Raw genomic sequence first — 22,066 nt, 5'->3', positions numbered from 1 at the left:
AATTTTATTCCTTGACATATTCATACTGCTTTTTTTCAAAACGTCATGGGAACATGTCCTACCTCTACGCCACGAGGACCGGCTGAACCATCAGGGCCTTTTTCACCAGGATGACCCTAAAACGTATGAAAATGATCGCTTAAGTAATCGCAAAAGTCAAATGTATCTTATCCCCAAAAGCAATTGGATCCACTCTCCACGTATATGTTGCATATTTGAAAACATCAAACTGTGTTAATGATATAGACCATATCTGCCTCCAATTACTGCGTGGCGTTTCAGCACAGAAATATGGCCTTGGCATAATTATTTAACTCTCTGGGTACCTTTCTGGCAGCAAAATAACACAAAATCTTGTAACGTTAGTTCAACAGACATGTACCAGGGGTACTATCTAATGCTGGATGTAAAAATATTTTCCCCCCTATATCCTTTTGTTTGTAGTTGGCAAAGTACAACAATTAACCCAGTGTTCAGAAATCAAAACAGTTAAGACACAGAAATAACAAAACAATGCACTCGTCTGTTTCAACGACTTTGTAGAGGAATTGTTACCAAATTAAGGGATTCACCTGTGGTCCTGGATTTCCAGATGGTCCTGGTGTACCAGGTGATCCCTGGATGCCCTGTGAAAGTACAACTTTTGAGTAAATAGAGCAACAATTAACAATATAGATCATTTTGACACTAAGAAAAAGATCTACTGAATCGAACCATGAACCCAGTGGAGCTTACATAGGACAAACTTACCTTGTCCCCGTTAAAGCCGGCCTCTCCTGGTTCTCCTGGCAAACCATCGTCCCCCTAAAAGGCAAATCATAGATGACACACAAAACATTAACCGTTAAAAAATACAAGTAGCATGCAAGTTTTGTATTTGTAATCCAATTCAAGATAAATGCAGGATTTGATTCAGATCTTTAAGCCCGTTTCACGCGCAATTAGACAGTTTACGTTTTTCATAGCCTGCCTAAATATCCAACGGGAACCGTGGTTTAACTTCAGAGCTTGCCAAAGTCTGTCAATCAACTCAAAGTGACCTGAGTCTACAACTTGCCACAACCACCGCATCAAGGACACTGTCTCATCACTAGCCACAGAACTCATCACCGTCAAATAGACTATAAATCATAACCACTGTAAAGCGAGTTGCAAACAGTCAAATAACGGTGATTCAACAACACTTCAAACACCGCATGATTATTTTGTGGCTGCAAAATAATACTAGTACAGTCTGAACCTCTGTGCAAGTCATCAAAAATGTCAAAAGCAATATCTATCCACCAGTCTTGCTTTTTGAAAACATTGACAAGTGCAACAACTGAAGCCTGCTTTGATTTGGTACTGTATTGTGTACCTCTTCAAAATATTAGTTGATGCATGGAAGACGATTGGAGTTGCCTTTCACGACAATCCGCAATGACAAGAACCACTTTACGAAAGAGAAAAGCAATACTATGGCAATGTCTACTCCACCAAATAAACGGGTAGTTTATGGTAGTTTATATGGTAGTTTGGAAAACTAGGCTAGTTGATTGGTTTTTGAGGACTAATAGTCTTGAGAAATACATGTGCAGATCACCTTATCACCTTTCAGTCCAAGTTCACCGATGTTTCCCGGCACTCCCTTGAAAGCGGAAAGAGACATTTCTAAGAAATAACATGTAACAAATAACAGGCCAAAGTGTGCGCTTTTCATATCGCATCACCATGGAGATGAGTTAAATTGTTTACCTTGATTCCTGGAGGTCCTGGTAAACCCATTATGCCAATAGGACCCATCTCGCCCTTTACAAACAAGACATATGAAAGACAGATAAGGAAATCCTGCAGTCCAATTCCCAAGTTTTAAATTGGCTGGCAGCCCACTTGAAATACTCACGAGAAGACCAAGAACTCCATGTGGGCCAGGAGATCCAAGGTCACCCTTTGAGAGAAAAGGGAGGGAAGAAATTAGACCGTAGGATACGCAAGATAATCCAGCGCATTTCTGTGCAAGTTTTTTGTTTCAGTTGAGCCCGCTGACTGAGTGCTTGGCGCGCGGCACACAGAGACTTCTGTTGTCCAGGTTATCAACCCGGCGGCCGCATGCCATGTCCACATCCTCTCCCAGCTTCACGGCCAGCGGAGGGATGGATGATAAGCAGCTCAGTGTGGCCTACCTGTCACCTCCTCTGGTTCTCCAAAGGACGACAGGAGGTGAAAGCACCCAAATGTGACCTACTTCCAACACCAGATAGGATAGAAAGAAAAGCCTGCCCGGGGGGAAAATCTCAGCAATCAGACGATGGCGTTTGATCCCAACAACTGAACCTTAGGATGCTATCTTCGACTTGAGATGAATGAGAGAGTCTTTGGATGTAGACCGCATGAGGCTGAATGTCCACAGGGAATTTGGTTCCAGGTCTGATCCACCACATTAGTTAATTATGGAACTCAGGAGTAGTAACCCTCAATTCAGGTCTTTTGAGTTGGAAAATGATTCCGTTGACCATAACACTTACATAGACTGTTTGCCATGATACCGCCATTGCATGATCAACAAATTCCTACACAGGTGTCCCATTACTCATCTCTAGGGTCTGCAAGGGTCATTCGCACTGGACACACCTCAGACGGCCTATCAAAGAACTCAAACCCAAAGGACAAATTTCACCAGCATTTTTTCGACCATTGAGAAGAAAGCCAGAGACTCCTAAGAGCTAAATATAGTTATCAGCTCAAGTAGACAATGAAGGTCGCTGGTCTAATGGTCACAATGCTTCCCATTTGTATCCTGTATTTTCATTGCCCTGAGCGGGAACCCTTCCAGTTGAGGATTTTATCAACACAAGAATTTTGTGCTAGCCAACAATTTAAAATACCTTTGCATAGTTAAGATTTTATAATGACAAGACTTAAGCCTTGGAGCGAGCTTGATTTGCTTTTACTTTTGCTACAGTATGTTTGCTCTGTTGGTAGGTTGGCATGTCTGCGTTACAATCGAGATGCTCTGGGTTTGAATCTCTTTGCATGTTCTCCCTGCGCTCTAAGGTTACTCTCACTTCCTCCCACATTCCAAAAACATGCACGTTAGGTTCATTGAAGAGTAGTTGTTCATAAGTGTCAACGGTTGTTTTTTTATGTCTGCCCTGGGATTGGTATTTTGAACAGCCCTGCTCCCTCTGTTTATCTCCCGTTGATTAACAAAGTGTAACACATTTTATCAATGTAAATGGTTCATCATACATTAAGCATTGTCATGTACTTACAGGGTTGCCGTCAGGACCAGGGGGTCCTCGTTCTCCAAAGTCGCCAGGAAATCCCTAAGCAGACAGACGAGGTAGTTATGTAAGTAGAGCGCAACTGAGTGGCTTTTTCACGTTCTTACTGTTTTGTTTTCATTCAATTGCGCGTTAAATGTCAAGAAGTCTGCAAATTAAATCTGAGCAGATCCCGTCAGATCCGCTCCCCACGCTTCATTTCTGACAGACGGGCAGGAAATTCCAATAGCATGCGCGGCAGAAGCCGCCAGGACTTGCCCACATGGTTGAGTAAAGCTGCTTGGCCCATGAAGCCATGAAATGCTTACTGCAGCTTCTATTTTCAATTATTTTTATTTTTTTAATAATCGTGGCTCGTGCTGCTGATTCCATTATGAAGAGAGAACAAAAAAGTGACGCATGTTTGTCAGCACGCCAAGGTCAACACGCACATCACAGGAAGACATGTCTGTGGAAGATGAAAATGATGACTTAAAAAATGCCTTCTGTTTGGTGTTTAAGTTTAAATGAATTTAAAACACCCAAAGATACACTCTTCTTCGATTTTCTTTGTGCGTCTAATCTAGAACATTTGGCTAATGTGTATAAAGCAATAAGCAGTAATTGGTGCAACATGAACCCCACAGGAAATGTGGAAAATGTTGTCTCTTTCCAGAAATGCCAATAAATGTCTTGGTTTGATTAGAAACACATGAAGGTCTTTAACAAATTGGACAGACTTTTTTTTTTCATGAGAGGCTGCGTCGAAAAAACTTCAGCCAGTCTCTTATGTGGACACTTAATTGAATTAACAGCAGACATTTTAGCGTAAAACAACTGTGATCGTTTTAGAATGGCACATCTACTCTACATTTGTACATGCTTGTGTCTTCTGTGCAGACCGCTCACTTCTGCTGACTCAGAGAAGAAAAATAAAAGTACATTACGTAAAAATAAATGAGCTCACTGTGAGAGAAATAACTCATGACTAGGCTGCGAGGACGCCTACTTTTGGCCGCCGTGTTCTTGTCGAAACGTACGACCTGACTTGCCCGCTGGAACCGATCACATTGACACGAGCGCTCATGAGCAGCAGCATGACCATTTTCCATGTAAGCCCTCGCGGATGGAAGAGTGACTTCCAGGCGCCGTTAACGATAGACTTTGCCTGGTGTGTGGCTCGAAGTGCAGTAGGGCCAAAACCACAACTGACTTTTTGTATTAGCAAAGCATGCTAATGAAAAACAAGCACGACGTCCTGCGTTTCCTTAAGTGCCTTCACACTGCAGAAAAAGCGTGACTAAACTCCACTGTAAAAAAGAAAAACAATAGACAGTACGATTAAAAGCATTCGCTTTTGTATTCTCTCCATAAAATAGACGCTTATTGTGTTGACGTTGGATGTTCACGAAGCTTAAATATATGGCTTTACTGAAATGAAGGTCTGAAAATAAGGATGATGAAAAGTGTGTTGAGAGAAAACTTTACCGGCCTACCCATCTCGCCCTTCTTCCCATGAACACCCGGAATTCCCTAAAACAAACAAAACAAAAACCACAATTGAGCGAAATGGACTCCCTCAAGTGGTACACACAAGAATCACAGAATTAGAAACCGTTCATACAGTAATGATTAGGGCTAGGTTGAAAAAAATCGATACATCGATTTTAATCAATTTCCTTTTCATAGACCGATATCAACTCATAAAACCATATTTCGATACTTTCAATAACTGTAATCATTTTTCCCAATAAATGTACATGCCTTCACGGGAGATCTTGCCACGAAAAGTAGCGTATCAAAACAAAATGGCGGAAGCAGTGAACATGTATTTGTTTTGATAAGGTCATGTTAAATAAAACGTACATGATTAATGTAACTGCATTGGCTTCAATTATAAGTAGAAATATTAATATTTTTACTAATGCACCTAGTTACAGAGAGCAGTTTGTACTAATTGCAACGTTGGTTCTTCTGAGAATGACTTCCATACGAAAGTAAAATTGCTACTGCGTGAAATCCTTCATTGAATCGAAAATCAATCCACATAAATGGAAAATTGAATCGGACCCGTGTGTATCGAATTGAATTGCTTTTGGAAATTTGAATTGATACCCAGCTGTGGTAATGATGCAGCGGCTTCGGCTTTATTATTGTTTCTTTTTAAGTTCAGTAGAGTATATTGGTTAAGTACTGTGAAATAAGCCAGCATTTTAATTAAGAAAGTTTTTTATTTGATTAGATTTAACCATTCTGTTAATGTTTTAAATGTGCATAATGTTCCAAGGACTAACAAATATATTAAAGACCCTGTAAAGTGAAAATATAATATCTTCTAAAATTGACAAACTGCCGGGAGGAGTATCGTTAACAAACCTGATAAATGTGAATGAATAAAATAATTGCCAAATCTAGAAAATGGGGCTTCAAAATTGTGAGAAAAAAAACAAACAAAAAAAAAACAGTCCTGTCTCTCACCTCTGAGATCTAATTGTATACATGTGTTTTTATCGTTAAATGCTGTGCTTCTAATTTCGTTTTTTTAAGATTCCTGGAAAAGCGATGCCAATGAAAAATATGACTCACTCACACTAGATCGTGACGATGTGCTTTGAGGTATTAACAATCTTACACCGATGGTTCAAAATCTTGTCAAATCGACTGTGAACGCGTATACTGTGTTATAGCACCACCAATCCGGTCTACCGTCCACGTTCATTCATGCAAATGGATTGAGAAGGGTTTTAAAAGGTTTAGATCACACTCAATCCAATTTTCCGCCAGGGACTGTGCTAATTTGCACCTCTGGACTTGGCCTGCACAATTTCATGAATTTGAAACGTGTGAATTGAATCGCTTGGCTTGTTTGAAGGAATACCCCTGACACTCACTCTCTCGCCATCGAGACCAGGAAGGCCAAAGAGCCCGGGGATGCCGACGTGCCCCTAAAGAGATTAGGACAGGAAGGTTGATGAAAGGCGGGTGGCGGGGCCGTAAACATCCCAAGTAAGGAAAGACATCATTGAAGACATTAGCTGTGAATTTTAAATCTTGCACAAAGAGGAGCCAGGTCTTGAGGCCAGTGTATATGCCCATGGACTGCATGGTGCTGGCTTCCACGATGTAGTCCAAGGGCACATACCCTTGCATCAAGAATCTCTGAAGAACTTTCTGCCCGACCTGCTTGATGGAGAAACAAACATTACAAGAAACTCGCGCCATGCAATATCTGAGATCAATAGTATAGCTTTAGTGAGGCTACAAAAATATGAGTCTTTAATGTAATAGTGTATGTTTGATCCTGACGTTTAACTCACCTTGCTTCCCTTTGGTCCCAAATCACCTATCGGCCCAGGTAAACCCTGAATTTAAAAAGAAAATATAAAAAACGTGTGTTTGTGGTTACAAGGTATCTCCCATTTACGTTAATGAGGGAAAATCCATGAACATGTAAATGAGTGGTCCAAATAATGAAGCGTGATAGAGCAGAGAAACTCTGTTCGGAACTTTTACTTGGTTGTAAATTTGTATTTGTATTTGTATTTGTATTTGTTTTTATTTTTGAAAGTATACAGGGACAGTGCATATTAATCAAACAGTTTCCTGTAAATATGCCAGATTATAGCCAATGGCTAATTTGCATCCGTTGTCCCTGTAATCGGCCTGCCATGCATGTTTTTAGAATGTGGGAGGAAACCGGAGTACCCGGAGGAAACCCACGCAGGCACGGGGAGAACATGCAAACTCCACACAGGATGGCCGGAGCCGGGATTGAACCCACGCCCGATGCTGTCTCTCACTGTGAGGCCATTGTGCTAACCATTCGGCCACCGTGGCGCCATCATCATGGGTGACTAGAAGGTTTTCTAAAAAGAAACTGGGTGAAAGCTGCTACCGTAGCACTCGTGATGTGCTTTTAACTTGGTCTTGATAGAGTAGAGAAACACGTCGCTGCTGGCCATGCAGCCACCACGCGCTAAAATTCCGACAGTTTTGTCATAAATCTGTCAATAGCAAAGGAGCTATGACACTTTTTCAGGCATGTTCTGATCTCAAGTACACATAATGTGCATGCGACAAAAATATCTTATGGATGTGGCAGACTGTAAATCCATTGCATTCCGTTGGGATACATAAAGATGCTTGTTGAAATTGTAGGAGTATTTTGGCCGACGTTGCGTGTAACTCTGCAACTCAATGCCCGTGAACGCATCGCTGCGGCGATAAAGCTCGTCTGCCAGTTTGGAAGACGTGGCCACTACATTCTGAAGTGTGGCCCATTTCCAAGCTGGACGTGGTAGGGGCTGCTAAAGCCTCATCCATCACCAACAGTAACCAACAGCCCGCAGGCGTCAGACTTTTGACATAAGTGCTCATCAGGAGGTAAATGGCGAGACCCCGTGCATGATATCTTAAACGTACAGATGGGAGAAACAGTTGTCTGGTTAAGAGGTTAAGTAAAGTTTAACGTCTTCGGCTTATGGTTTGATTTTTATTTCCGCTGCCATCTCAGCTACTTCTTCATTACTTTACTATTCCGGGCATATGCTTTTGTGCAGGGGTGTGTGTGTGTGTGTGTGGGGGTGTGTGTGTGTGTGTGTGGGGCCCTGCTCAACCAACCCTGCAAGACTAGATTTACTGCACCTGCCTGCCAGGATAACCTTTGACCCCGGGGCTTCCGTCTGCTCCCCGTTTGCCCTTTGGAGAGTAGGAATGAAACACAGATCAGCACAAAAGAAAACTAAAGAGGCACAAGCAAGTAAAAGTTCGAAAGCATCCTCTTATTTAACGCACATGTGTTTTGAATTGGAGGCATACTCGTTGGCGTAACGGGATTGGGAAAAAAAAAGTTTTATAATAATACAACAATTGCAGCGGTTAGGGATCGACACGCAAATGGCATCATGAAAGCCGTGCTGTTAAGTCGGGCGAGTGTCGCTTGAGGCAGCGTCACACTCGAAACGCTCAGCAAAGAGCTACTGCACTATAATTTGACATTTGCCTGTGATCACTGGATATAAAACATCAAGCGCTGGTTCATCGCAATTTAAAGACGCATACTCACCTGATAGCTCATGAACAACACGACCTGTTTCAAATATTCTGCCTTGACAAAGATAATAATGCTAGATTTTGTACCTCGTTTTGTTTTTGGTGCATAGTCGATTCTATGTGATGTTTTCTTCGCATCTTGCTTCAGAAATTATCTAAACTGTCAGATATGCTTTGTTCATGTTTGTTTTTTTTGTGGGTTTTTTTTGTGATGACATCCTTTTCAATACATATTAGAATGAGTACCCATGGATATGCACCCTGTGCAGCTCAGATGTAAAATATTTGATCTTTTAGATGTGACATAATGTGAAATTCATTTGCTACTTATTGATGATTTGTGATAAATACTTAAGCAATTAAATTTCACGTGGGCATAAATTAGCCCAATTCTCCTCAACAAGGGGGCTCTTGTTGAATGGACTGCAAACCTCCAAGGATATTACGTAATAAAGCTGTTACATGAATAATACACCACAGGCTGCTTTTACTGTTTATTAAACTTTCTTAATAAATGGCCACAAGTCGAGCAAGAATGGAATTTATACAATAAAAAGAGCAATTTGCTAATCTATTATGTTAAAAAAAAAACAATGCATTTTTGTGGCGACAAACAGTAGACAGCCATGTTTTTTGTTAAGGGAGTGGCAATAAAAGTAAGGAATGTTATAATCGGTCGTCAGTAGTCGAAAAAGCTATTTAAAATTTATCATACAAACATGTTAACACCAAATTAAAGATTCTTGCGCTGCTTGAGCAGGGCCAAGATCTCATTTTGGTGCCATTGCTCCCACTTATTCTGGCCGGGGTACTCTTGAATGAGATTTTAAGCAATGCACAATATTGGCACTCAATTTGAGATCTGGCATATAAACTAGAAAACTTATTGGATTCATGCAATACATATAAAGGCATCAGAATGTTGTTCATAAGTGCATCCAATGCCGGAGACAGGAAGTTCATTTGCATGGAGACACAAGATTTGGGAGTGTGGGAGTGCAGAAAATAGCCTCCGGTGTCCAAAGCATTTAGCCCACTTGTGTGCTTGCCAGCAGTGTCTGTCTTTCGCGCCAAGATTCCTGAACCACTGATACCTGATCTTTCTAGGTTAATATCCAAGTGCGCATCCTGTTTTGTATCTATAAATAAAATACATCCAAGGACTCTGTGCTGCATAGTCTTCTTTATAGAAAGGGGAGTTTTTGAGGATAATTGAAAAAAAAAAATATATATATATATATATATGTGAAGCACTCCACAGCTTTATACATCGGACCTAATTGAAGCATTGTCCCGATTATCGGATGTCGCAAGAATATATGCATCTTTGTTTCTGGCATTTCAATTTTTTTTTTTCACGAGGGTAAAAGTTATCCCTGTTGTCGCTCATTTTGCCTGTGCTACGCTGGCGCCAACTTGTGTGCTGGTTTGAACCGAGCCACGTTATTTCATGTTAATCGCGCAAAACAAATCTATTTACATACTGTATGCTGCGCCCACAACGCACAGAATGAAATTCTCTGCAATTTAACACATTTGGCAGATGTGAACCCGATTGTGCCCATTAAGTAGATCGGATTCTGCATCTCTTTATGTGCATAGTAAAGTTTGCGCCTGTCTTATGCACATCAGTTAAGATGATAAAAATGTCTATACCCCACTTACAAAAAAAATACTTACAGGTTCCCCAGGCAGACCAGCAGGACCAGGATGACCTCTTTGCCCCTGTTGACCAAAAAACACAGCCGCACAGTTAGAATTTGTTGAGAATTTGAGTGCAACGGTATGTTAGTGACCTGTGCTCTTTGGAATTTCCCAATGTTGCTATTTCCTGATAAAATGAGCAGAGCACTGACAATAAAATATGCACTGATACGACTTTAAACCTGAGCTCAGTCAGCCGTCTCGGGCTTGAACAGCCTTTAAGACCAATAGTGTTCTTGCTGTCATGTGAGGAGCAGGATTTGGACCCAGAAGCAGACATGGGATGGATGTTGAAAAGTCTTTACATACAGAAATTCTATGTAAAATCAGAAGCCATGGGCAACGTGTCACTGAGTAACTCGAGTTTAAGACATCAGCCTAGATGACGTAATGGAGGAACAAAGCATAAAAAGGTCAACAGCACCTGCAGCCCAACTACAGGAACCACCTTCACGAGGTGTTGGGCCCAACGAAGAGTTCCTGGCAACAATGAGATACAATTGGCCCGAATAATCTCGTTGCTCAACAACAACAACAACAAGAACAACAACAGCACCTGCAAATGATGCATCAAGATAAGTCAAGGAATAACCAGTTACAAATCCTGAGGCCAGAAGAGAGATTCTTGGTGTGGCCAGTATGGGGGCTATCCCAGGGGCTACACAGGAGATAAGAGCGGCTGAAGGGAATGCACTGCCAGAGCATGGTCGGAGGGCAGCCACATGGTCTGAGGACTTGCACCGCTGGAGGAGAGTCGGAGGGCAGTCGCAGAACTCGCGCCACTGGATAAGAGTCTGAAGGTGGCCGCAGGGCTTGCGCTGCCTTAACAGAGTTGGATGGCATCTTACGGCCTTGCGCTGCCCGAGCAAGGTCGCAGGGCGCCTGCAGGCCACCAGAGCAGAGTCTGAGGGCAGCCACAGGGCTTGCGTCGCTGAAGGAAAGTTGGAGGGTGGCCGTAGATTCTCCAAATTAAGAGACTAAAATTCCCCAATGAGAGACTTTTACACACGTACCTTCTTCTCACAAATTTCTTGACCAATTTAAACCATTCAATCTTCGAACTCTTCACTCAAAGTATCTTAAGAACTAAAGTTCCCAAGAACACCCTGTGGAAGGTCTTCTATCTAACATCGCACTACTAAACGCATGATATTGTCAAAGTCATTATTGTCACGACACATGTAGGTAGAGCTGCGTTCTCTCATAGCAAGCGTGCGACCCTGTCATTGTTATTAATATTTTACTTTTAAGATTTTTCAAAGGAGTGAATAGATGACATCTTTCAACTTCACCGCTGAAGTCATGTTGTTCTTTCTTCTGAATCAACAGTACTGCACTCCATTTTGCTAACATTTGCTTCAAAACACAATGAATCTACAGTCCGTTCCGCACAATTGACCTAATTCCTAACTCTTAATTAATCACTGAAGTGATTCTAATGCTCGTGTTAAGTTACCATCTTGACACCCAGTGACGCAACAAACTGATTAGGGAGTACACATCGAAATCCTTCACACGCTCTATTTGAATCCGCAATCAAGACTTTGACAGTCAAAATGTAATGTCTGAGATAGCCAAATAACCACAAGCAAGATTAGTCAGCAGACTATCCTGCACGTAGAATAAGAAGTATTTGAAAAAGGGCTTTGTCTTCAGACCGCACAACAAGACCACAACAAGTAACAGAGATTGTTCGGCAGGAAAAAAAAAAAGTTATTTCCGTGGATTTTATTCTATTTTTTTTATTTCACAAGAATGTATTCCCTCTTGGTGAAGCTCCCATTTCCCATTTCAGAGGGAAAGCATACTCAGCAAATAACATTTGTGAGCGTTCTGTTTCACCACAAAGAAAGAAACCTTAATAGCTTCTTTTCCAGTGGTCCGCCATACTCAGAGCTGGCAAGAGAAGGAAAAATCACAGCAGCCTAGAGCTGCGAATACTCTACTCAAGTGTCACTTTACAGCGCTGACTGTCTCCCAGGCAACCTTCACATTCTCTGGAGAGACTGAGGGGCTTTCTCTGGCACTGTGACAGCCAGTCGGTCAAAAAATTTGTAATTGGCAAAAATACGTCAGGGAAACATAGGTCATCGTTTTACAGAGCGTGACCCCTGCCGAGTGATAAAATTCTAGTGTCATTTGTGTTGTTTTGGTTATTTCCTCATTCAAAGTTGCTCAACTTCAAATTGCATTTGATTGTGATGACACATAAAATAATGCAATCCAGTACAAAAACACACTCTTGTTTGAGATCCATACATGAGGAAACAATACAGAGTTGATATGTTTTGTTATCAACAAAACTAATCACAAAAGAGAGTCGTAGGGCGGCCACAGGGCTTGCGCTGCCAGAGGCGAGTGGTAGGGCAGCTGCAGGCCTTGCACCGGCAGAGGAGAGTCTGCGCACGGCTGCAGTGCTTGTGCCACCAGAGCAGAATCCAAGGGCGGCCGCAGAGCTTGCGTCGCCAGAAAGTTTGAGCACGGTCTTAGGGCGGCCTCAGAGCTAGCACCGCCGGAGCAGAGTCTGACTGTGGGCGCAGGGCTTGCGTTGCTGTAGGAGAGTCGGAGGGTAACTGCAGAACTTGAGCCACCGGAGCAGAGTCTGAAGGTGGCTTCGGTGCTGAGCAAGGTTGGAGGGCAGCCGCAGGGCTTGCGCGACTGGATAAATAATTAACCATTAATTAATTATTCATTCTCTTCCGCTTATCTGTGGTCGGGTCGCCGGGGTAGCAGCTTAACCAGTGAAGCCCAGACTTCCCTCTCCCCAGCCACTTCATCCAGCTCTTCCTGGGAGATCCCGAGGACTTCCTAAGCCAGTTGGGTGACATAGTCTCTCCAGTGTCGTCCTCAGTGCCTCCTCCATGTCGGACATGTCCGGAACACCTCACCAGGGAGACGTCCAGGTGGCATCCTGACAAGATGCCCGAGCCACCTCACCTGGCTCCTCTCAATGCGGAGGATCAGCGGCTCGACACTGAGTCCCTCCTGGATGAGCTTCCCACCATATCTCTAAGGGAGAGCCCCAACAACGTGCAGAGGAAACTCATTTTGGCAGCTTGTACGACCCCCAGCTCGTGACCATAGGTGAGGGTAGGAACATAGCTCGACCGGTAAATGTATCAGCTCAACTCCCTCTTCACCAAGACATACCGATACAGATTCTGCATAACAGCGGGCGCTGCCGCAATCAACCTGGCGATCTCACGGTCCATCCTCCCCTCAGTCGTGGACAAGACCCCAAGATACTCAAACTCCTTCACTTGGGGCAGGAACACATTCCCGAACTGTAGAGGATACTCCCCCGTTTCCGACTGAGGACCATGGTCTCAGATTTGGAGGTGCTGATTTTCATCCATATGTCATCCCTATTAATTAACTAATCACATAATATCCAGCAGAACGTTTACTTTTCACAATAATGCAGATAGGAGAAAACATTCTAAGTATTCAAAAGGCTGTATGAAGGAATTAGCGAAACACAAGAGCAAGAGCTGTTGCTGATAGTTGCCAGGTCTGTTTCTTTGTCCCTTAGTTGATGAAATTAAACAAACTCCAAACAATTCCACTTGTACAAATCTCATTAGTATTCAACTTTTTGTGCAATCCATTTTCTTATGTGACAGTTACATGAAATATACTTTTTAGTTAATCTAACATTTTTTTCCCTGACTACTTATGCCTTCTACGTACAAAGTAATTGAATGTGACTTGTTCGTTTTCGTAGTCAATGGAGAGCAAAATGTTTTTGGGAGGGCGTAGGTATAAGACATATTTGACTGTTTTCGTGAAACTCAAAAAACATAATTCCTTGCAAGTACATTTCTATTTCTATTTGCACTCAGTGATGAAGTGAATGTGAGTGTGAATGGTTTTCTGTCTGTGTGCTGCAATTGAATGGCAACCAATCCAGTATGTTGTCTTTGGTCTTTATTGTGACAGACTCTCGTTCAACACTGAAAATGAGTGTATAGAAAGTAAGTGGATGTGAAAAGAAATTTTTTTGTGACATTTAAATAGAAAGTGCTGAGTATGTTTTTTTCTTTTCTGGCTCCCCAGGCAGGAATATGACCCAGATGATTTGTAAAAGGAGTTAGTCGAGTGCAGCTGTGTGCGATGAGGTGTCTGATGGCCTTGAGTTGAGCCAAGGTGATCGCAACTCTTTAATTCACTGGATGCAAGTGTGAATTTTAATACGCTGTTTGCACTTGCAGCATGAACGCGCGTGACAATGTTTAACCCAGATGTGTCTGGATTTGAGCCACACTGTCAGACAACGGCCAGCATGAGAGATTACCATAAACGATCAGGAAGTCGATCAGCATTTTTCCCATGACTACATGTTCTGTGACTCATGAGGAAAGAAGAGATATTTCTTTCTTTTTTTTGAGGGGGAGATTTCACTGTCTGCACTATTTGATTACATAACACATTTACATATACACTTCAATGATTCATGTCATGTGACTATGTGCTTTTCCTGCAGACTCCCTAACCTTGGTGTGCCCTTTTAGAGCATCGACAAGGAATCTTTATCCCCATGGAGAGCACAGACACACATTTAAAAAGATATTTTTTCCTTTTGCCGCTTTCTTGCAGCTCGACTCTTGTTTAATTTGTCATGAAACCGTGCACGCAGTGACACATCAAAGCAATGCTAATACAGCTTCCCCATTTACTGTCAATCTCCGAAGATACTCTTGCTCCACAAGGCAGTACATTTAGGGTGGGTTCCGCCCAAGAATGCCGATAATGTCAGATCAATTTCAACAATTTTGGCATTCACTGACCCATTATGGTTTTCTTGTTGTTTCTAAGAATCTATGTTTAAAAAAAAAAAAACATCTGTGAAAATTTACATTATTTGGAGGTGATGGCCATAATATTCCACCTGGAGCCAATGGGGATCAACTGGGACTCTTGGGGGTTTATGGCAAAGGACACGTTTATTTCTTGGTGTTGAGCACTTTTTGATTCAGCTGTAATTTAGCTAGCTAAACGAGCCCCACTTATGTGATTTGGCAATGCATATGTAGAGTGCCTTTTATTTCGCTAGTTGCAGCTTGGAAAGGCTCAGTCACGACTCTAATGAGGAGAAGTGTTATGGAAAATAAGTGGGATGGGTGTAGAAAGCGTACAGTATGCAGAATGTGCAAATCATCATGTATGTATGACTACCGTTGAGCCTAAATTTATTGTGACCTGGTGAAAGTCGAAAAAGATGTCAAAAAGTGTGTTAGAGATGTTCATGGAATGGTTTGAAATGAAAATTATGTGTATAATGAATGCAATCGTTTGCACTATTCTAAAGGCTTAATCAGTTGGTTGTCAAATGTTTGGTTAGGTTTGCTTGCATTGGGGCCAAGTGGAGCAACAAATCAAAAGATTCAGTAGTTGCAACATGAGCTCATGCGTTGTGGATGGTGTCACGATCGGTTTTCGTTGACTTTTTGTTTTGATTTTGTTTCGTTTCATATTTTGTCATGTTTTCCCGTGTCGATTTTTTTTTTATGCTTGCTAGGTTTTGGTTCCCGCCTGTTCTCGTCAGCCCTGGTCCTTGTGTACGCTGTTGTCTCGTCAATTTGCTTGTATTTAGTTCACTAGTTACTTTCAGTCTTGGTTTGTTCATGTTGCTGTTAACACTAGACACAGTAATCTGTTCACGTTATTTTTCCTTTCATCATGAGTTACTTTTATTATTGGGTGGGGGACATTGTTGATTTCGTGTTTGGATTCTGTTGTATAGATTATTGCCTTTTTTTGTTGATCAGGAATATATGCCTTGTGAAATTGTTGATGTGGAGATCTTACTCTCGGATCATAACACCGTGATTGTCCTTGTCATCCTTAACTGGTCCACATAAAGTTATAATTTGTTAGCGTTAAGATAGCAATGCAAAGTTGTTCTATTTTTATTGCAGTAATATAGAATTATTGCCACAACAATGTTGATTTTGATCCTTGCAAGTAAATCAAACGCTTATGTAATTTTACCCTAGCATAGCTCAAGGCTTCCTAAACAACAAAGAGAAGCCCTAGTATGCACTTGCCTCAACACAGGTATCAGTATTTACAACTTCCTTCGCTATGCATTTGGGAAACAAATCAATGGATAACCTGTGGGAAAGGTTAGCATTAGAATTCACATAGGCTGCGTGATTCCAGAACGCAGAATACCAGGGTTCACGGAAGAGGCCAAGGTTAAAATTGCTAAGCACAAGGTCTTGAACAGAAGAGTTCGCTGCTCATCATCATCACTGTGACAGGTTGACACATAGCAAGTAAAGAATCACACGCCTGAGCAAAAAGCGTGCAGGACGGCACTAGAAATGGACTGAGAACTTCTTTCGAGATAGCGTATGCTAATGTCACAAAGTCAAATGGAGCGTCTACAACACCGTGAGCTTGAAATCTGACTTGCAGATGTACAAACTACAGTGAATCCAGAACACAGGTGTACTGCTGGATGCCTGCGCTACGTTCCAAGCAACAGCCTAACATCCACTTTTTGGCTCTGAAATAGTCATTCCAGATCAGGGCAGGGAGGAGGAGGAGGAGGAGGAGAAGGATCACGGAGATGACTTGATATTCAGATGTCTGCTTGAAAGACTCAATATCGCACATATGGGCCTGTAACATGTTACAGATGTCTTCCTGCTTAGACTTAATTGCGTGCACAAACATAAACAGATTGTGAGATGAAACAGATGCGTCCTACCTTTCGCCCATGTTGGCCAGGCAGTCCAGCATGGCCTTTGACACCAGGCTCTCCCTGCAAGAACAAAGTGGGTCACACAATCTTAGACGGCTGCAGGTACATCAGGCGCTTTTTGCAGAGGATAAATAATGTATGCCTCGCCTCCTGCGGCTCTGATATTGACAAGCGCTATATAAAATGTTTGGGTGGATTTTGGTGTGTCATTGTCCATTCATCCTAGATGTGTTCAGTGGCAGTTGAGGTCAAGGTTTTGTGAAAGTCCTGCCACATCTAAGTCATCATCCGTGCATGCTCTACTTTCATCATGCTTGTGACAGCGGTTTCGTATTGCTGACTTTGTGTCAAAAATAATATTTTGCGTCTCATTAATATATGAAATATATAAACGGCGACTGTCAAAACTAGTGATGTGTAATGGGAGCCGTTCTCATGACAGGTCACGTGACGTTTACTTGAAAGAGCCCGTACAAGATTGTCATTTAATAGTTGTCAGAGACTAATTGTTAATTAGTTAGTGACTGCACAAGCCCAAGTCGTGGCAGTAAGAGCTCACAAAGGGGAGACGACGTCAGGAAGAAACAGTGACGGAAATTAGGGACAGGAGGAAAACAAGTTATATCTGGACAGACGAATCAGGTGCTCAAAGCAGAGGCTCTTAAATTTTTCTCATATCCAATCTTAACAATGCAAATGTTATCTAGATGCAGTTTATTTTATGTTTTTTTTTTACTTCTTTTGTTGTTCTATGTAGAGTAAATAAAAAAAAACATCTTATTTTTTAATACATTTAATAAACAGTATTTTATGAAATTATATTCCATCACCGATTTTTAAAAAAACAATTTAGATTTTCTTTTAAAGTAGAATATAAACTTTACTGTTCCACACTATGGCAATTGAATAAATCAACAACTGTTTAATTAATTATAATTAATTAATAAGTTAATTTATTTTATTGTCATATTTTTATTGTTAAAACCAAACATTTGGTTCAGTTCCCTAACCTGCAAAAAATGCTTCACAGTTAGAAAGTTGAATGAATGAATGAAAAAAATGAATTGGTTGATTCGCAAACTGCTGTGCAAAGAAAAAACATATTTCAAGCCTTGCACTGTTAAGCATTAAATATCTGTTTTCAGGTAAAGAAAATCACTCCATTGGAGTAAGGTGATTTTTGCGACAAAAATACACAAAATGAGTTCCCACATTTAATGTGGGTTTGTTGTTAAGCAGTCCTTAAATGGACATTTTTAAGCAACTGAGCCCTTTACACTAGAAATGCACATACAGTATTTGTAATATTCATACTGCTGTTTACGTCAAAATATTTGCTAGGTTATGATATTGGATGTTTCATAGATGCATTGAAATAACAAAATATATTAAGAGCATGTAATGTTCACGTGTGCACCTATTTTGTCCATATTTAAAGGAGCATTTTTTCCTACATTTATTTACAAAGTGTGTGGTCCCATGTGGCCTCATCCAGCATTTAATTTGCCAAACCCTACTCTATGTATCACTTTAGAAGGCGCAACATACTTTTTGTCCTTCTTGGGCTTGACCAAGAGACAGACCAGGATCACCTTTTTCTCCCTGGAAAAGAAAATTGGAGTTGTTTTATACATTGCATGGCACTTTCTCTACATCACCAAAGCACTCAACTTATTCCCAAGGCCCAGAGACACTTTGTTTGCATTCACACTATCAGCAAAGTAATGAGATCATCCCTCTTGTTGGTGTATTTACACAAGCGTGCGGCCATTTCTGCCCTCCAGGAACTTGGTTTACACCAAGGAGGTTTCAAGGAGTGACTGCGGAACATTCTTCTCCCTTTTCGGGCAGTGGGACTGCTCGGTGCATTCTGGGTCAGCGTGTAGTGTCTAATCGCACTAGTGAACAAACAGTCTGCACATTTCTACTGCAGGGTATCCACAGGGAAAAACTGACTCACTGGCTTGGATATGGATTTCGTTCACTTGTTTTTTTTTTTTTGGTTGTTTTTTTTTAAGGTGTACATGTGGCAACTTTAACCCGGGCAGTCCAATCAAAGGTGGAACAAGTTGACACCAATACCGTACCGCTTCCTTTACATGTCCGTATCAGCCATGAAACGTCTGAGGGAATTTTCTCCAGCTTGATTGCTTAACAGCACGAGTAGTGAATTTCAAGCCAAGAGAAACAACATACTGTTCATACATCATAGTGTTTTTTTTATTTCCACTGGATCATGTAAAGATTTCAATGCAAAATGGCTGACTTCTTTTTAAGCGCTCACTGCAAGTCTACTCTCCAGACATTATTTATCTCAATTTTCTTCCCTGTGTCAAATGTAATGGTCAGACAGTTCACAGTAGTGAGTGACTGAACATCGTCTTGTCGCAATTTATCATCATTACATCCAGATCAGATAACATACGCAAAACAAACCTCAGCTAGCACACAAGCAACTCTTCGCTTGCGGAGTCAGTGGTTTGACTGCTCATTGAATTATGGCGTGATGGCACGTGTCAATGACCACGGTGGCATATGTGGAAAAGCAGCGCGTTTTAATCGATTTACCTGACGTAGAATCACATCTCATTCCAGGAAAGTATAACATAACACGAGCCCCCCGTGTCATCCGCTTGACATATTCTTCGCAAGCTGCTTTCTCAACAAATCAAAGCTGCAACACATGCTGATGTCAAGCAATTTTAAATTTGTCTGGGCGCATTTGAGACAGCTCGCTTCACCCCGAAAGGAAACAAGAAGCTTTTTAAGAGGCGGGAAGAGTTGTTCAGTGTGGAGGATTTGATCTAAGTAGGAGTAAGTGGACTACCGTGAAGAATTCCCGATTACCAAAGCAGTAGCTTTATTCTATTGTGAGGCGTCTTTTTTGCCGCATGTATGCAGTGATCATGACATGAATGCTGAATGGCTTCAAACATTTTTCAGTGAATTTAATCCTGGCTTTATTACCTGGAGTTAAAAACTATTCAGTAGGGGATAGATATGTTTAATTGAGTTTCTGTTTTGTGTGTAATTGTGGCGATGATGTAATTATTTAGCAACCTACATAGCAATTGAAAAGGGAAGTCATCAGTGCGTGAAATACCGTTTGGGACAATTTGGAATTTAAAAATAATGATGTAGTTATGCATTGGACTGACTGGCAGTGATTGGAGTGGTGTTCCCCAAGGTGGGAGTTCGATTCCTCTGCAATTTGGCAGACAGTGTGTTCTGGTTATGAACCGAAAGTCACCAGGGTATATTCACATGATGATTGCATATTTAATCCTGACGACAACAACTTCAGGCTTTTTTTTCTTGGGTTTAAACAAGACGATGAACACTTAATCAACAATTGATTTTCCAGATCATTGCTAAAGGATTCCTCGTTCCCAATGTAGCAAAAGGCTTGTTTGTAAAGTTTGTTCGGTTTCCTTAGTAATTATTATTATCTGATTCTCCATTTGTCCAATATCGATACTGATTTTACTGTTCCGAGTTATGGGGAAACTGGAATCGATCCCAGTTGACTGAACTGGTCAATGCCCATTTAGCCACAGGGCAATGGAGAGAAAATTGATCACAAGCCAGATGAAAATCAACCATATGAACCACAATACTACAAATATAATTTTCATCCTTTAGCTTTTGTAATGAAGAATATGTAAGACATTAAATGCCATACCTTCAACCCAGGTGGTCCCGGTCGACCGGGGTTTCCATGTGAGCCAACAGGACCCTGAAACCAGAAATATTAATAGATTTTGAATTTTTTTAAATTCATTTATTTATTTAGTTTTTTCGTTGCAATTGTGATTTAATATGTGATTATTTTATTCAAGGTCAACTTCCATGTATATATATATATATATATATATATTAAAAAATATAATGTTTTTTGTATGACAATGTAAAAAATTACGATACATTACTTGCACAGTTAATAAAGGTTTTATGATCAAGAATGACTATTTCCATTATTTCCTATGAGGAAAATGTTTAGAATAAATCAGAGGTTACCCAGAATCCCAGAATGGCCCTTAAAGTTCCACTATATGACTGCTAGCACATGTGGATATATATTCTTCCCTTTCCTGCGGCTGTCTGAGGTCCGGGGCACGGCCCCTGTGTTCCACTGTTTGTGTACGGGTGCTCTGCAAGCCCTCATGTGTCTCCTGCCTCCGCACGTAACGTAGGTTATTTTCCTTTCCCCTCCACTTTTCCACTGGTAAACGGGGTCCCATGATGTGAAGGCCACTCATCCATCACATCATATCGCCCCCTCCCCCAGTGGCTTTGCGCCACAAACTGTAGGCATGTGATCTAAAACCTGCCTGGTTGTAATTCTTTGCGCAACTCCACGCCAAATGTTTTAACAAAAGCAAGTCAGACCAGGTGGACAAAAGTGAAAATACATTTGAACATTAATGGGATCATAAATTTATGCAAAGTACAAAGAGGGGCCGCCTGGAAAAGCACCATAAGGGATCCTACTGTTCAAGAAAGTGCTGAGAACGCAAAATATATAGCATTAAAATTGATTCAAAGGCCCGAACAGGAAGCCACTGTATCTTCTGCCCGTTTTTTGACTTATTCCGGCTCGCACCGGGGGTGAAAGAAAGGGGATCAGATTCCACCTGGGTGATCCTTTCCACATCTCTGTTTTTTATCTGTCTTCACTTGTCAGCTTGTGGGGGAGAAGTAAAAAAAAAAGTCAAAAGAACCTCTTGCCTCTTTTCCTTACTCAAAAAAAAAAAAAAGGCCTCGACCCTTCCTCCCTCTTGCAGGCGCACTGGACATATGGAGACACTTAACAGAAGCTCATCCACAGATTTCATTTTGTTTCAATGAATTCCCCCTTTTTTTATGCTCCAGATTAAAACGTATGGAAGTCATTACTGGCAGATAAGGAGCAGAGAAAGGGAGGTACAAATTGCCGATTGTGCAGCAGCCTCCACTGATGACTAAAATGCCGGGCTTGCAATGGAGACGTTAAACACACATGCCTACAGGTACCCACACATACACACACCTGACATCTTTAGACGGAGGGCACCTGCAAATCGAAAATGAGAGCACATTTACTAGGTGTGCCGATGACTTTTACAGGAGGGACAACTGGTTTTATGGGCCATTAGTGCACAACAGACCCACTAACACCTTAACTGTGCTTTTACTGTGATTATAATTTATGTAAAATATAAAACCTGTTATTTCCACACACCAGAGGTGCTTATACTATTTTTCATCAGGCACTAAAACACTGTATAATTTACAGCGTGCAAATATTTTTCCGTCATTAAGTATTCCCTTTCTGTAGAGAACTTCAAATGTGATTTCATTAGTTTGTAATGAATCAGCA

At 41.3% G+C, this 22,066-nt stretch overlaps 1 protein-coding gene across 1 annotated transcript in view; it reads right to left on the bottom strand.

Moving 5' to 3' along the window:
* LOC148344095 (uncharacterized) overlaps positions 1-22,066 on the bottom strand; it is a 51,703-nt gene that overhangs the window by 17,983 nt on the left and 11,654 nt on the right. Inside the window, exons 5-19 of the mRNA XM_088293100.1 lie at positions 20,390-20,443; positions 18,256-18,309; positions 16,714-16,767; positions 9,975-10,019; positions 7,887-7,940; positions 6,560-6,604; positions 6,134-6,187; positions 4,731-4,775; positions 3,252-3,305; positions 1,883-1,927; positions 1,735-1,788; positions 1,583-1,627; positions 751-804; positions 573-626; positions 63-116 (exon numbers count right to left, since the gene is read on the bottom strand). Of these exons, the coding sequence (XP_088149226.1) occupies positions 63-116; positions 573-626; positions 751-804; positions 1,583-1,627; positions 1,735-1,788; positions 1,883-1,927; positions 3,252-3,305; positions 4,731-4,775; positions 6,134-6,187; positions 6,560-6,604; positions 7,887-7,940; positions 9,975-10,019; positions 16,714-16,767; positions 18,256-18,309; positions 20,390-20,443 (765 nt within the window). The remainder of the gene's footprint in view (positions 1-62; positions 117-572; positions 627-750; positions 805-1,582; positions 1,628-1,734; positions 1,789-1,882; positions 1,928-3,251; positions 3,306-4,730; positions 4,776-6,133; positions 6,188-6,559; positions 6,605-7,886; positions 7,941-9,974; positions 10,020-16,713; positions 16,768-18,255; positions 18,310-20,389; positions 20,444-22,066) is intronic.

Source organism: Idiotropiscis lumnitzeri, chromosome 1, assembly GCF_059441095.1.
Source record: "Idiotropiscis lumnitzeri isolate Australia: NSW breed Sydney's pygmy pipehorse chromosome 1, RoL_Ilum_1.0, whole genome shotgun sequence".
Taxonomy (NCBI): Eukaryota; Metazoa; Chordata; class Actinopteri; order Syngnathiformes; family Syngnathidae; genus Idiotropiscis; species Idiotropiscis lumnitzeri.
The sequence above is the reverse complement of the archived record's forward strand: the minus strand, read 5'-3'. Positions and strand labels throughout refer to the sequence as shown.